We start from the raw sequence: 13,357 nt of genomic DNA, 5'->3' as shown, positions 1-13,357 counted from the left end.
ATTTGGGGTATTTCAATTCAAAAAGGGGGCCCAGGGCTGAACAGGTTAAATGACCTTTCCTGTATAGGGCAGTTTCGAACAGGATCAATGTAAGCATGTAAAGAGCAGGTGAACCCCTATAGCATTTTCTCTGATTACAAATAAAAATCACTTTTTCACTCACACTTTAAGACAAATGGAATTCACTGTGCTGACTTCTCCAACAGTAGTAGTAGTACAAGGAAATGCTTTTTGATATTAATTCATCTTCATCTGATGTTCCTCAGTCTACAGTAAATCTACAAATTCACCCAATACATGGTAATAAAGTATATACAGGGTGGACTTTAATACTGTTATCTGTTTCATTTAATTATCCACATCTTAACTAAGTTAACTTTTTTATGGGTAACAGCAACAAATCACACATTCAAGATTTGCATACATTTCCTTTTATGTACTGTCAGGACTGCAGGGTACAGATGGCAGAAGCACACAGGATGTTTGACCAGTTTACTGTAATACAGCGAAAACACATACATAGAAAAGCCCAACGAGCAGCCACACCTCAACACAATGATCAGGCTCATGCCCACTGAGACAGTTTCAGAGCCACGATTCATCATGTCACCAGCCTTATATTAGGTGTAAACTAGAAGTGCTGCTCCTTCTGGGGCATGACATGGCATGATGGACACTTTGGGACTCATCCTCTTCATTCTGTGTCTGTCAAACCCTCAATCCTTTGTTAACCAATGTTGAAAAATTTAGTCCATACGAGAAGTACAACTCACACCGCCCTTCTAAAATATCAGTTGCTGACTGCAATCCGATGATTCACTTGCCTGCTTACAGTCTTTCAGCTCTAAACTATAACATTTTTTATGGGTGCATAGGCATGTCCACTTGTCAGTTTTAAATGAATAATTCATTGATTCATGATAACATTTATTGTATGTACTTTTGTACACAGCATATCAAGCATATCCACAAATCTTGAAATCAGATTTATTATTAGCCATGAGGACAACAGAATGTATCATTTTGTATTTTAACAGAAGGCCTCAAATTCAATATGAAAGTCATTATTTTAGCAGTCCTGTCCAAGTCTTCTGCTCTGTTTCTAGGCAAACATGAATGCATGAAATTCTTCCAGAAAGAGATCTCCTTTTATTTTGTGGATATAAACAAGCTGGCCAACACTCAATAAATATTCTGAGAGAACACGTACAGTACCAAACATCAGGGTAGTGGTAACGGTGGGGAGACAACCTCACAACATTTCAATACACCAAACAGGACAGAACCCATGCTGACAATGCTAAACCACGCCTTCTTTAGGTTTCATAGCATGGAGGAGTTCAGATTTTACCAAGCACACACACGCACACACACACACACACATGTTCATACTCCCCCTGACAAATACACATGCACATACACACATTTCAACTCTCAGCACAACACCCCAAAAACATGCACATCCACAAAAATTGCACAGGTTGTCCACCAATGAAGATACACATGGTGACAAGATGCACCTCTTTTGGACCCATCACACCGGCAAAATGCAGATGCATTTGATGCTATGAGGAATGATGCATTTTGGGATTTACCCCAAGTAGTCATTCAGCATGCTCAACACTCACAGTATTTTTTCTTCTAAAATTCTTAATGTACGGCCAGAAAATCAATTAATTAATTAATTTACACACACATTTCACAATACCAAACCAATATATGCATAACCCATACAAATCAAACTGAAACGCATATAAAAAAACAAAGCAATAAAAAAGTAAAAACCTGCTGTAACACAGAATGTTTCTGGCATTGGTCACAGTGTTCTGTATGATCAAAAAGTTTGCATTGGTATTGTAAAAGAAAAGCAAAACCACATGTTATATCATACAATAATCTTTATATACTAGAAGGCCTTATATATTTATATATATTTTGTTCAATCCACTGGCTATGAATCTCGTTCTTTTCTTATTGGGCCAGTGGGTCTTGTTTCTTCTACCACACATCGGTGAACTTGGGATTTTTCACTCTGCATAGAGGCCAAGCGATTATTCCTAAATTGTAGCACACAGTTGGCACATCATGTAGAAATGAGTTTTGTCCACCATGCAGAGTATATTAGGATTTCATGGTAGGAGATCACCCCTACTTCAAGTATTGGGCTGTTTAGGACCTGAAACAGCTCTGTCCCCCTGAAGTTAAAGTAAAATGTCTGGATGTTCAATTGACTTGCACTGCCTGATTTCAGACATGTGACACGACTGACAAACTCAGAAGTGACCAAAGCAGAATGTGATGCTGAGTGCAGATGTACCTCACAATGATGGTTGGGCTCATGGTTCTAGCACATAAACAGCAACAAGAACAACCTGGAAGAATAAACACAAAGTTCTGTAGGAGCGTTGTGAAACTAACAGTCCGATTTCACACTTTATTTAACATTTCTGTGCCCTACTCTAAACAACTGGCACACAGGACAACACGCCTCACGACTGGAAAGAGGACAGCAACTGCACCAGACGTAAAGAGAAGTCGTATGTAATGCCTCTGGGACTGAAATGGACGGTTTTTCACTTCTGAACCCATCTCTACATCTATCGCAGGGCGCGGTTAGTGGCGCTGTCCAAGGCATCATGAGCGTCAGTCGTGCACCTGATATGTACATGTGGGTTTCAGCAGACGCTCTGCATTTATCTTCATTTTCCCACAATCCACTTCAAATACATGAATAAAATTAAATACACGCCTTCTCTCACACCAAACATTTCTACAGATTAAAAAACTGAAAGCATCAGTTTATCAGTATTTTGACACAATATTCTGACCACAGAAAGACACTTTATCTTTTTTGATATATATATATATCGAGATTGAGCTCATGGGATATCAGAAAGGAATGGATGTAGGTTGGAATAAGCAGATTTTAGATGAAACCCAGTGACTTGTACCCACACTGCTCCCTTCCATTCATCGCTGTTTAGTCTAACACCTTGACGTCTGTAAGCACCAGTTGAAGCACCATTAGAACCATTGTACCCCGGAGCAAGGGAGAAGGTGCATATTGTGACTGACTGATATCAATCTATACTGCTGCTTTTATACAGCCAGTCTTTTCTGATTGGTGCTGATGGACGTGTTAGCAAATCAACGGTGGCGTAGCTGGAAATAACTCAAAGGTCTGCATAGAAAATTACACCCAGTCTGTAGCGCCATGATACAGGCACTCCACCTCCACCTCTTTATGCTGCTGCCCTGAAATGAAAGAGGAATGTGTTCAATATGGCCAAAGGCAAGCAGAAGATGCCCCCATAGAGAGGTTGGCAAAAAATGAACATTCAAAGCTCAGAATAAATCAATAAATAAAGAGATTTGATGGCAGCGGAAGGCCACAGAACCGGAAGAAGCCAAATATGAGCCATGTCACAGACCAGATGACAGAGTGGGTAGGACCATGTCAGTGCAAAGGGTGGAGCCAGGCAAAGGGAGGAGCTATGACATTGAGCAGGCTGAGAGCCATATAAGCTGAGCAGAACCAGGCAAATGTTGGGTGCTTGTGGATTGGAGGTAAGAAGATGAGTAGAAAGGAGCAAGTCTCTATGAGTCCACTACTCCAGCACAACATCTCTCTAGGTGGATATCCAAGTTTGGTTCCAGCCCTGCCCTCCTGTTCTCAGCTGTTCTATCACCTGTCCAACAAACAAGCAAAAAAACACATAATAAAAATGTATGACAAGATTGAAGAGACTAAATTGTACAAACAGTAACACATGGTCTAATTGTAATAACAATAAAACATATCATTAAGCAGTCATAAACAGTCAATTGACCAGCTGTGTTTCTATACAGGAACTGATGAAGGCTGAGGAAGGATCTAGTGTACAGGAATCTGCATCATGTGGTTTTATTAATGCTGTAATTACGTGGAACAAAGAAAAGGAGTAGGTTTCTGGACCTTCTAGAGATGCTTTTATACAGTGCTGCATTAATCACATGGCTATCACTGGAACTGAGACATGGACTGTAGGGGTGGGATTACAGCCAAAAAGTTCACCTGCTCAGCTGTCAGTCTCCTCACTCAGCCCTCTCAGTTGCACACCTCCGCCCCTTACACAAAACTCAGAAAAAAGCCGACCCCGCCCCCAACAAAGGGATGGGTTTGCAGGGGTAGGTCTGGTCAGGTGGTCTGTGTGAAGTTTCATCCTCATGGCCTGGCTGTGCTCCTCCAGTAGTGACTGATTCATCTGTAGCCATGAGTTCAAACAAGACATGGTGACATGGCAGATAATCAAACTCTGATCAGTAGCCATGGATAAAAAAATGCAAATCTCACCCCATCGAGATAGCATGAGCGCTTTGGTTTTGGAAACGATTATGCCCAGATACCTTCCTCATCATCCTGCTGGAGTTCAGAACAGGCAAAAAATCAGCACCAACACAAGTGGACATTTTTAAAAACAATCCTCCTACAATACATGTCATTAATGTCTGTAGGATGTCACCTTTGGCAAAAACCTCCTGATGGGCCAGATAATTAAACCCACCTGTTCGAGAGAAGGCCGGTGGCCGGGGTGGGGGGGTCCACGGACTGGACCTCCGCGGTGATGAGGAGGTGGGTGCCTGGGGTGTTGGCTATGAGGGGGTGCAGCGTGTGGTGGATGGTGAGAATGCTGCTGTGGGTGGGGTGGCCCAGGGTGTGGGAGCTGCTGCTGAGGAGGTGGGCCGTGTGGGTGTCCGGCATGGGGGTGCTGGAGAGGCGGTGGTCCATGTAGGTGCTGCTGAGTGTGTGGGAGGTGCTGAGGGTGGGGCTGCTGAGGTCGTGGGGGGTGTTGGTGCTGTGGAGGAGGCTGAGGGTGTGTGGGGTGCTGTGAGTACTGCGGTTGGGGTCCCTGTGGGTGCGGGTGTTGTGGTGGTGGCTGAGGGTGTTGTGGGTGTGGTACATGAGGATAGGGGGGCTGCTGGGGGTGTTGAGGATGTGGTGGGTAGCCTTGCTGGGGTTGGCCTGGCTGTGGGTGCGGCGGCTGTGGTTGGATATGGTGTTGAGGATGGGCATGGTAATGGTCATCTTCATAGTTGTCTGCAATCAACTTCATCCTGCTTTGTGTCTGTAAAGTAAAAACAAAATCTTTTTAAAAGCATTTTTGACGTATTCACAATCCGAACATTTGTATGAAAGATGTCCTCGGTGGAACTGTTGAGGGTGGAGGTAATTGTCTTGGAGGAATAACATGAAAGAGTCTGACTTCATGCATCTATCCAAGCAGCATAGAAGACCGCTGACAGATAAGACATAGGTTTGTTAAAGGACCCTAACCTTCTGAGGGCTGTTTGAAGATCAGTCCAGTTTTTCATTTAGGTGCAGCCCCATGATCAACTGTAGGTACCTGTCGGACATAATCTGAGATCTTCTGCATGTGGCAAGACTCCGAATTGGTTTGAAGTCTGACGTGTACACAGTGAATAGAACAGCTGAAATCCCAGTGAACAATGTCAAAAGTCCTTCTTCCTGCCAAACTATTCCAGGATCCAGAGAAGGGTTGTGAGTCTCTGTCAACTTATCTCTTTCAGGGTTTCTGCAGGTAAGCCATCGGGGTCGTAAACTGTATTTGTCAAAGGGCCAGAGTTTTTTTTGGCAGACACTGTGAGGGCAAGATGCTCTTCTAAAATACAATATTAATTGTATTTTATATTAAGAAATATATTACTATTTGATATATTAGACTAGAGGGCAACTGCAAAAGTTTTTTGGTTTCTTGTTTTAGGGTTGCACGATTTGGGAATAAAAGTCATATTGTAATTACTGAGATCAATTTTGCAATATGTGATATTATAAATGGCACTTGCTTGTCTAAAAAGAAAAAAAATCACATAAAATTTAGAATGACAAAATCCTTACGTCACCGTAAATACTGCAGTTTCACAATTTTTTAAAAAACAATAAATAAATAAATACAACATGATTTTTTTTTTTTTAAATAGACACATTTCAACAAAGATGTACTACATATAGTAGAGAATAGGAATTGCTGGATATAAATAGGATAAATATATATATCTTGATTAAAAACTGACATCTCGTCTTGGATGGCAGCGCATCACCTCCAACTCAATCCCACCAAAACTGAACTAATATTCATTCCAGCAGATTCTTCACCACATCAGGATCTTGCTATTTACCTAGACAACTCGCAGCTCTCTCCCGCTGCAACAGCAACAATAGACAACCAACTCTCCTTCTCAACTCACATCAGCAATCTTTCCTGCTCATGTAGATTCCTTCTCTACAATATCAGACGAATCCGCCCTCATCTGTCAACACAGCTACTGGTTCAGTCCTTAGTAATCTCAAGACTGGATTACTGCAACTCCCTTCTAGCTGGTCTACCTCTATGTACATCCGACCTCTACAACTCATACAAAATGCAGCAGCACGACTGATCTTCAACCTTCCCAAATTCTCCCACACCACCCCTCTGCTACGCTCCCTCCACTGGCTCCCAGTAGCTGCACGCATCAGGTTCAAAATACTGATGATGCTGGCCTACAAAGCCAAACATGGAGTAGCACCATCCTACCTCACAGCCCTTATTACACCTCGCACTGCACCTCGTATTCTCCGAGCCTCCAGTACTGCTCGCCTGGTCCCTCCATCTCTGAAGGTAAAAGGAAAACATTCATCTAGACTCTTCTCTGTCTTGGCCCCTCGGGGTTGGAATGAATTTCCCCTCGAGGCTCAGTCACTGGGCACCTTCAAACGACAGCTCAAGACCTTCCTCTTTAAAGAATATTTAGATTAAATTGTAATTTTCTTCTTGTCGAACTTGTGTACAGAATCTACAACAGAGTGAATAAAATAGATGTATTCATAGTTGGGGTCCTAGTGAACCGGAATTGATCTCTTCATCGATGGTAACTTAAGCACGTTGTAAGTCGCTCTGGATAAGGGCGTCTGCCAAATGCCGTAAATGTAAATGTAAATGTAAATGTAAAGTGCCTAATAAAGACTAAAGACTATTATTCTTCAGCCATTAAATGTTTAAGCACCTAGTCCACATACCGCTACAGTATTTGCAATGCAGGTAGTGGTGGAAAAGATTAAATAAGTGCCATTGTTTAATAACAATAAATAATAAAGAAATAAATATTTCTGTGAAATAAAAATATTCTGTGCAATTTATTCATTTAGCGCAAGAGAGAGATCGAGAGTGGAAAAAGCAGCATTTTGCAAAACCCTGTGAAATGTAATAAGTCCTCTGCAATAATAAGTACTCTGTATTTATTTGGCTCACCACCTGCCACGGAAGAACAAGAGTTAGCCCCATAGTTTTATATATGTATATGCAGTCACCATCACCTGAAAACAAAAAACATTTTACAACATTTGAAAAACTGTAACCATCAACAAATCCTATTTACAAGCAACAAATCATACAGAAAGGATAGGCACTATAGACCAGATGTTCGTGTTTGCCAACCTCTGATTTATTACGTGGGCTTGACCTGACTGAAATTATAGAATTCAATTTAGAGCTCTACCTTGCAAACTCCCACTCTCAGAACATGTCCGCCGGTGAGTGCAGAATTTAGCTATCTAGCTCCATAGGTGGTTCCACTAATTCTGATCTCATACACAAAAATACAGAACAATTGGAAGAATAAAGTTAGATGAGATACATACAGGACAGTTGCTGTGCATGTTGGGAGAGTGATGGAAACACTAGTACTAGTAAATACTAGTAAACACTAGTAAATTAGAAGACTTGCTAAGAACAGCATTCCTGTCTATACTAGACTCAGTTGGAGTTAAACAAAATATAACAAGACCTACTCATGAAGGTGGTCACACGCTCGATCTTTCGGTTTAAATTTGAAATGATCTCAAATCATTTCCTCATCACTTTTAAAATATGTCTCAGACACAACAAACTCAACTCCCATCAAGTACGGCACAGAGGTTTATCAATATCCTACCAGATTTATCAACACTAATAAACTCACCGTCAGACCCCGCTGAACTCGACCAAATGTCTAGAATTAACACTGCGTAGTACGTTAGATCATGTCGCTCCCCTCAAAAGGAAGATAGTATGATATAAAAACTTAATTCATTGGTATAATGATTACACGCGCTCGCTTAAGAAGACCGCCCGGAAATTAGAACGTAAATAGCGGCGAAGTAAATTAAACGTATTCCGAAAAGTGTGGAAGGAGAACCTCCTTAACTATAAGAAGGTTCTTAGCGCGGCTTGATCAACGTATCTGTCCTCGTTAATAGACAAAAACAAAAATAACCCCAGATTCCTGTTTAAAACTATAGCCAAAATAACCAGGAATAAGACAGAAGCGGATACTACCACTCAATATCATCATAGTAGCGATGATTTTATGAATTTCTTTAATACTAAAACAGTTACGAATAGAGATAAGATTAAAAGCACCACAAACAGCTCTGTCGATATTTCTGAGGAAAATAATCTTCAAATAGCTGACGACCGATTAGAATGCTTCAAAAGAGCATGAACTAATATTGTCATCAAATCAATGTACTTGCGCTTTGGATCCACTTCCTAAAAGGTTCATTAAACAAGTAGCACCCGATATTATAAATCCTGTCCTTAAAATTATTAACTCGTCGCCTAGCACCGGCCACGTACCAAGATCGTTCAGGGTAGCAGTCATCAGACCCCTGATTAAAAAGCCTGTTTTCTATCAAAGTCAGCTTTCATATTACAGACCGATATCCAACCTTCAGTTAATATAAAAAATATTACAAAAAGTCGTAGCCCAGCAGCTGAGTGCAAACCTAGACAGTAACAGTAAGTATTTCAATCGGGATTTAGACCTCATCATAGCACTGAGACACTGGTTAAAGTGGCTAATGACCTGCTGTTGGCCTCTGATCAGGGACGCATCTCGCTGCTTGTCCTGCTTGACCTGAGTGCAGCGTTTAACACTATCAATCACGCTATTCTCCTAGCCAGATTAGAGAATGTTGTTGGAATTAAGGGAACAGCCCTTGTATGGTTCAGATCATATCTGACCTATCGGTATCAGATCAGTGATTTGTCTTCACATAGTAAAGTAGAGTTTGGTGTTCCACAATGTTCTGTCTTAGGTCCGTTACTATTTTCCCTATACATGTTACTTTTAGGTGACGTCATCAGTAAACACAGTGTTAGCTTTCATTGCTACGCTGACGACACACAGTTGTATCTATCAGCAATGCCAGATCAGAGGCAGCAGCTGAACAGAATAGAGAATTGTCTGAAGGACATTAGACAGTGGATGCTCACCAACTTCCTTCTGTTAAACCCTGATAAGACAGAAGCTCTCGTAATTGGGTCTCAAGCAGCCAGACATAAGCTGGCTGACTACATTATAACTCTGGATAGCCTTTCTATCTCACCAAGTATTGAAGTAAAGGATCTGGGTGTTATAATTGATGCCGGTCTCTCATTCGATTCGCATGTAGATAATGTCACTAGGATAGCATTCTTTCACCTTAGAAATATTGCGAAAATAAGAAATATCATTTCAATGCACGATGCAGAAAAGTTGGTCCATGTCCCTATTACATCAAGGTTAGATTACTGCAACGCACTACTGTCTGGATGCTCTAGTAGGTGCATGAGTTAACTCCAGCTAGTTCAGAATGCTGCAGCCAGAGTTCTAACTAGAACTAGGAAATTAATCATCCCAGTCTTACTATCACTACACTGATTACCCATCAAATTTAGGATTGACTAAAAAATCCTACTTTTGACCTATAAAGCCCTAAATGGTCTCGCCCCGCAGTACCTGAGTGAACTTTTAGTTCTTTACAACCCGCTACGCCCCCTTCGATCAACGGGGGCTGGCACCCAGTGTATAGAAGGTCACAGCTGGGAGCAGATCCTTCTCATATAGAGCTCCGCAGTTATGGAACAGCTTGCCAGTCAGTGTCTGGGACTCAGACACAGTTTCAGTGCTTAAATCTAAACTGAAAAAAGGCCCAGACACTCAGTTCACTTCACTTTGACACAGTGTCAATTATAAAGTCCACTTTATCACACAGTCACCCTGTTAGACACAGACGGAGTTAAATTCACCCTAGTTAGGCTGTCCTAGTTAGGGTACCGGGCCACTGTAACACCAATACATCACTATTACCACATATTTCAGTATCAGTCGTCCAATGCCACAGTCTGACGCTGCTTCTGTTTGTTTTCTCAGAGGCACTGAATCAAGCACCCAGACTACTGGCAGACCCCAGTGAAGAGACCAGCAGATAATTCCTGGTTCCTGACAACTGCTAAACGATGACTCAGCATGAAATGAACCAGAGGGTCACCACAGCCACCACCACCATTACAACTAAAGCTTCAAGAATTTTCAAATGGACCATTTGCATCATAATGGACATGTAATGTACACCGTGACACTGGACTACACTCTGGACTTCTCCAACCCTACAACTGTAGGACTTGTCATTTTTTTCTTATTGGACAATCATAAACCCTGCACTGACACCACTTGCAGGCTCACTCTACCCTGGAAGGGGGTCCCTCTCTGTATCACTCCTTCCCAAGGTTTCTTCCTTTCTTTTTTTTCTCTCTCCTAGAGTTTTTTTTGTGTGGAGATTTCCTTGTGTGCAGAAGGGTCAAGTGTGGGGGTGTCAACTGTAGGGCTTGTCAAAGCCCATTGAGACATACTGTATGTGATTATGGGCTATATAAGAAATAAATGTTGTTGTTGTTGTAGTAGTACATTTACCTTCACAACGTTTTATCAGACAACCTTATCCATAGCGCATTACAATTAGTAGTTAGAGGGACAGTCCCCCTGGAGACACTCAGGGTTAAGTGTCTTACTCCGGGACAGTAAGTGGGAGTTGGACCTGTTACTTTGTGGTCTTCTGGTTTGTAGTTGAGTGTTACCCAGTAGGGTACTACCACCTATTTCATTCTCTCTTGTGTTGCTCTTTTGTAAGAACAACTTAATCTGTTTGATACCTCACTTCCACAGCACCCACAGTTACAGAGGTGGACCCAAAGCCCCTCTTTACAGGCTGCTCCATACATCTCAGACGCTACCTGCTGCTTCAGCTGATTCATTAGTCGGTCCTTCTCCCTCTTCAGAGCCAGAACCTCTTCTTGTGTCTTCTTTTTATTGGATGCAGAAAGCTCCAGTAAGGCAATGTTGGCATCCTTTTCACTGATGGCTGCCAGCAGAGCTTGCTGCCTGAGAACAGAGGTAAGACTAGCTGTGAGTTTTCCAACTTTTGTCTTGTCATTATGTTGTTTATTGTATTTTGATACAGTAACATTTAAATGTCTACTAGATCTGTATACTCTCAGTTAGATAGATATGCACTGCTCAAAAAAATAAGGGGAACACAAAAATAAGATATCCTAGATGAATGAATGAAATGTTCTTATTAAACATTATCGATGGGTATCATATTGATCAACACATGGAGATCGGGATTTGGAGTCACACTCAAAATTAAAGTGGAAAAACACACTACAGGCTGATCCAACATTGATGAAATGTCCTTAAGAGAAGCCAAAATGAGGCTCAGTAGTGTATGTGGTTTCCACATGCCTGTATAACCTTCCTTCACAAAGCCTGGCCATGCTCCCGATGAGGTGGTGGATGGTCTCCGGAGAAATCTCCTCCCTAAAGCATGCTGACAGTCTGTGGTGCAATGTGACCTTAAATGGATTCAGGTCTGGGGAACGGGTGGGACAGTTCATAGCATCAATGCCTTCATCTTGCAGGAACTGCTGACACACTGCAGTCTCATGTGGTATAGCATTGGCTTGCATTACAAGGAACCCAGGGTCAACCACACCAGCAAGAGGTCAGAGGATCTCATCTCAGTACCAAATGGAAGTCAGGCTACCTCTGGTGAGCACATGGAGGGCTGTGCCGATAAAAGAAATGCCAACCATGCTGGAGGACATTGCAGCAGAACGTTCTCCATGGCATCTCCAAACTGTGTCACATCTGTCACATGTTCTGATTTCATCTGTGAAGAGCACAGCTCTACAAATTTTTTTTGATGATCTCTGGCAAATGTGTTGGGCTGTAAGCACAACCCCCACCTGTGGACGTCGGGTCCTCATACCCTCCTCATGGAATCTGTTTCTGACCATTTGAGCAGACACATGCACATTTGTGGCCTGCTGAAGGACATTTTCCTGGTCTTCTTGCACTCCTCCACGTCTCCTGATTTACCTCCCTGTCCTGGTAGTGCCTCCATGCTCTGGTCACGACACTAACAGACACAGCAAACTTTTTGCCACAGCTCGGATTGACAACCCACTTGTTGTAGAGCGAATGCACCGCCAGCATTCGAAAGTGACCAAAACATCAGCCAGAAAGCATAGTAACTGAGAAGTGGTCTGTGGGCACCATCTGCAGAACCACACCTTTATCGTGGATGTCTTGCTAATTGCCTATAATCTCTACCTGTTGTCTATTCCATTTACACAACAGCATGTGAAGTTGATTGTCAGTGTTGCTTCCTAGGTGGACAGTTTGAGTTGTAGTAGTGTGATTGACTTGGAGTTACATTATCTTGTTTAAGTTTCCCCTTTTTTTTGAGCAGTGAAATTGTCTCTAGACAATTCTTCATAAATGCATGAATGGTTTGTTTCGGTATGCTGTGTACTGAGATATGGGTATGTGTGTGACTGTCCTCACTTCATTTCCAGAATCTCTTCCAGCTGTTTTCGTCGTTCCTGACGCAGATTGGTTAGGTGACCGTCCCTTTCTGCCAATGACTGTTGGGTGGAGGAGAGACGCTGTTTGGTTGCATCCAGCTCCTGTCTAGTCTTTTCCAGAACATTAAGAAGATCCTCCATCTGAAACAGGCAATAATAAATAGAAGACAGACTGCATTATGTCCACTCTACAGTAAACCGTCACTTCAGAGAAAAACACTGAGACACTTGAGATCTTGGCCACTAAAATACATTTGGTGATGCCATTATCAAGGTGAAATCTAATACACACTACACACACCTTAGGATTGTCCATAGGGTTCTCCTTCCTTATGTCCTGGAGAATCTGTCCAGCCTTCTTTTCTCCCTGTGTGCCAAGCTTGGTGTTTGGGCCCTTCTTATTTTGATCTTTTGACTGCCTTTAGAAGGAGGTAAACATGTCAGTTGTGTGCACTATGCTATTAATATGATATTAAAAACATTGTATATGATATTATGTCTACACATATGGCTGATGTGTTACAGTATTTTTTCAGTTTTGTTTTCTGCCTCCTGTTCACTGATCATGATGTGCATACTTTACACTCTTAATGAACAGGACAGTGTAGACAGTGATATTTGGTGCAGAAATCATTGTCATACTTGTGCAG

At 42.0% G+C, this 13,357-nt stretch overlaps 1 protein-coding gene across 7 annotated transcripts in view; it reads right to left on the bottom strand.

Annotated features, from left to right (window-relative positions):
• Window positions 1-1,126: 1,126 nt before the first annotated feature.
• Window positions 1,127-13,357, bottom strand: part of erc2 (ELKS/RAB6-interacting/CAST family member 2) — a 46,990-nt gene continuing 34,759 nt past the window's right edge. For all 7 annotated transcript variants that reach the window (XM_028965524.1, XM_028965527.1, XM_028965533.1 and 4 more), the window contains 7 exons: window positions 13,009-13,126; window positions 12,688-12,848; window positions 11,073-11,220; window positions 4,545-5,105; window positions 4,334-4,402; window positions 4,055-4,244; window positions 1,127-3,689 (listed from right to left, as the gene is read on the bottom strand). In XM_028965524.1, coding sequence (XP_028821357.1) covers window positions 4,373-4,402; window positions 4,545-5,105; window positions 11,073-11,220; window positions 12,688-12,848; window positions 13,009-13,126 — 1,018 coding nt within the window. In that variant the 3' untranslated portion in view covers window positions 1,127-3,689; window positions 4,055-4,244; window positions 4,334-4,372. The remainder of the gene's footprint in view (window positions 3,690-4,054; window positions 4,245-4,333; window positions 4,403-4,544; window positions 5,106-11,072; window positions 11,221-12,687; window positions 12,849-13,008; window positions 13,127-13,357) is intronic.

Source organism: Denticeps clupeoides, chromosome 2, assembly GCF_900700375.1.
Source record: "Denticeps clupeoides chromosome 2, fDenClu1.1, whole genome shotgun sequence".
Taxonomy (NCBI): domain Eukaryota; kingdom Metazoa; phylum Chordata; class Actinopteri; order Clupeiformes; family Denticipitidae; genus Denticeps; species Denticeps clupeoides.
The sequence above is the reverse complement of the archived record's forward strand: the minus strand, read 5'-3'. Positions and strand labels throughout refer to the sequence as shown.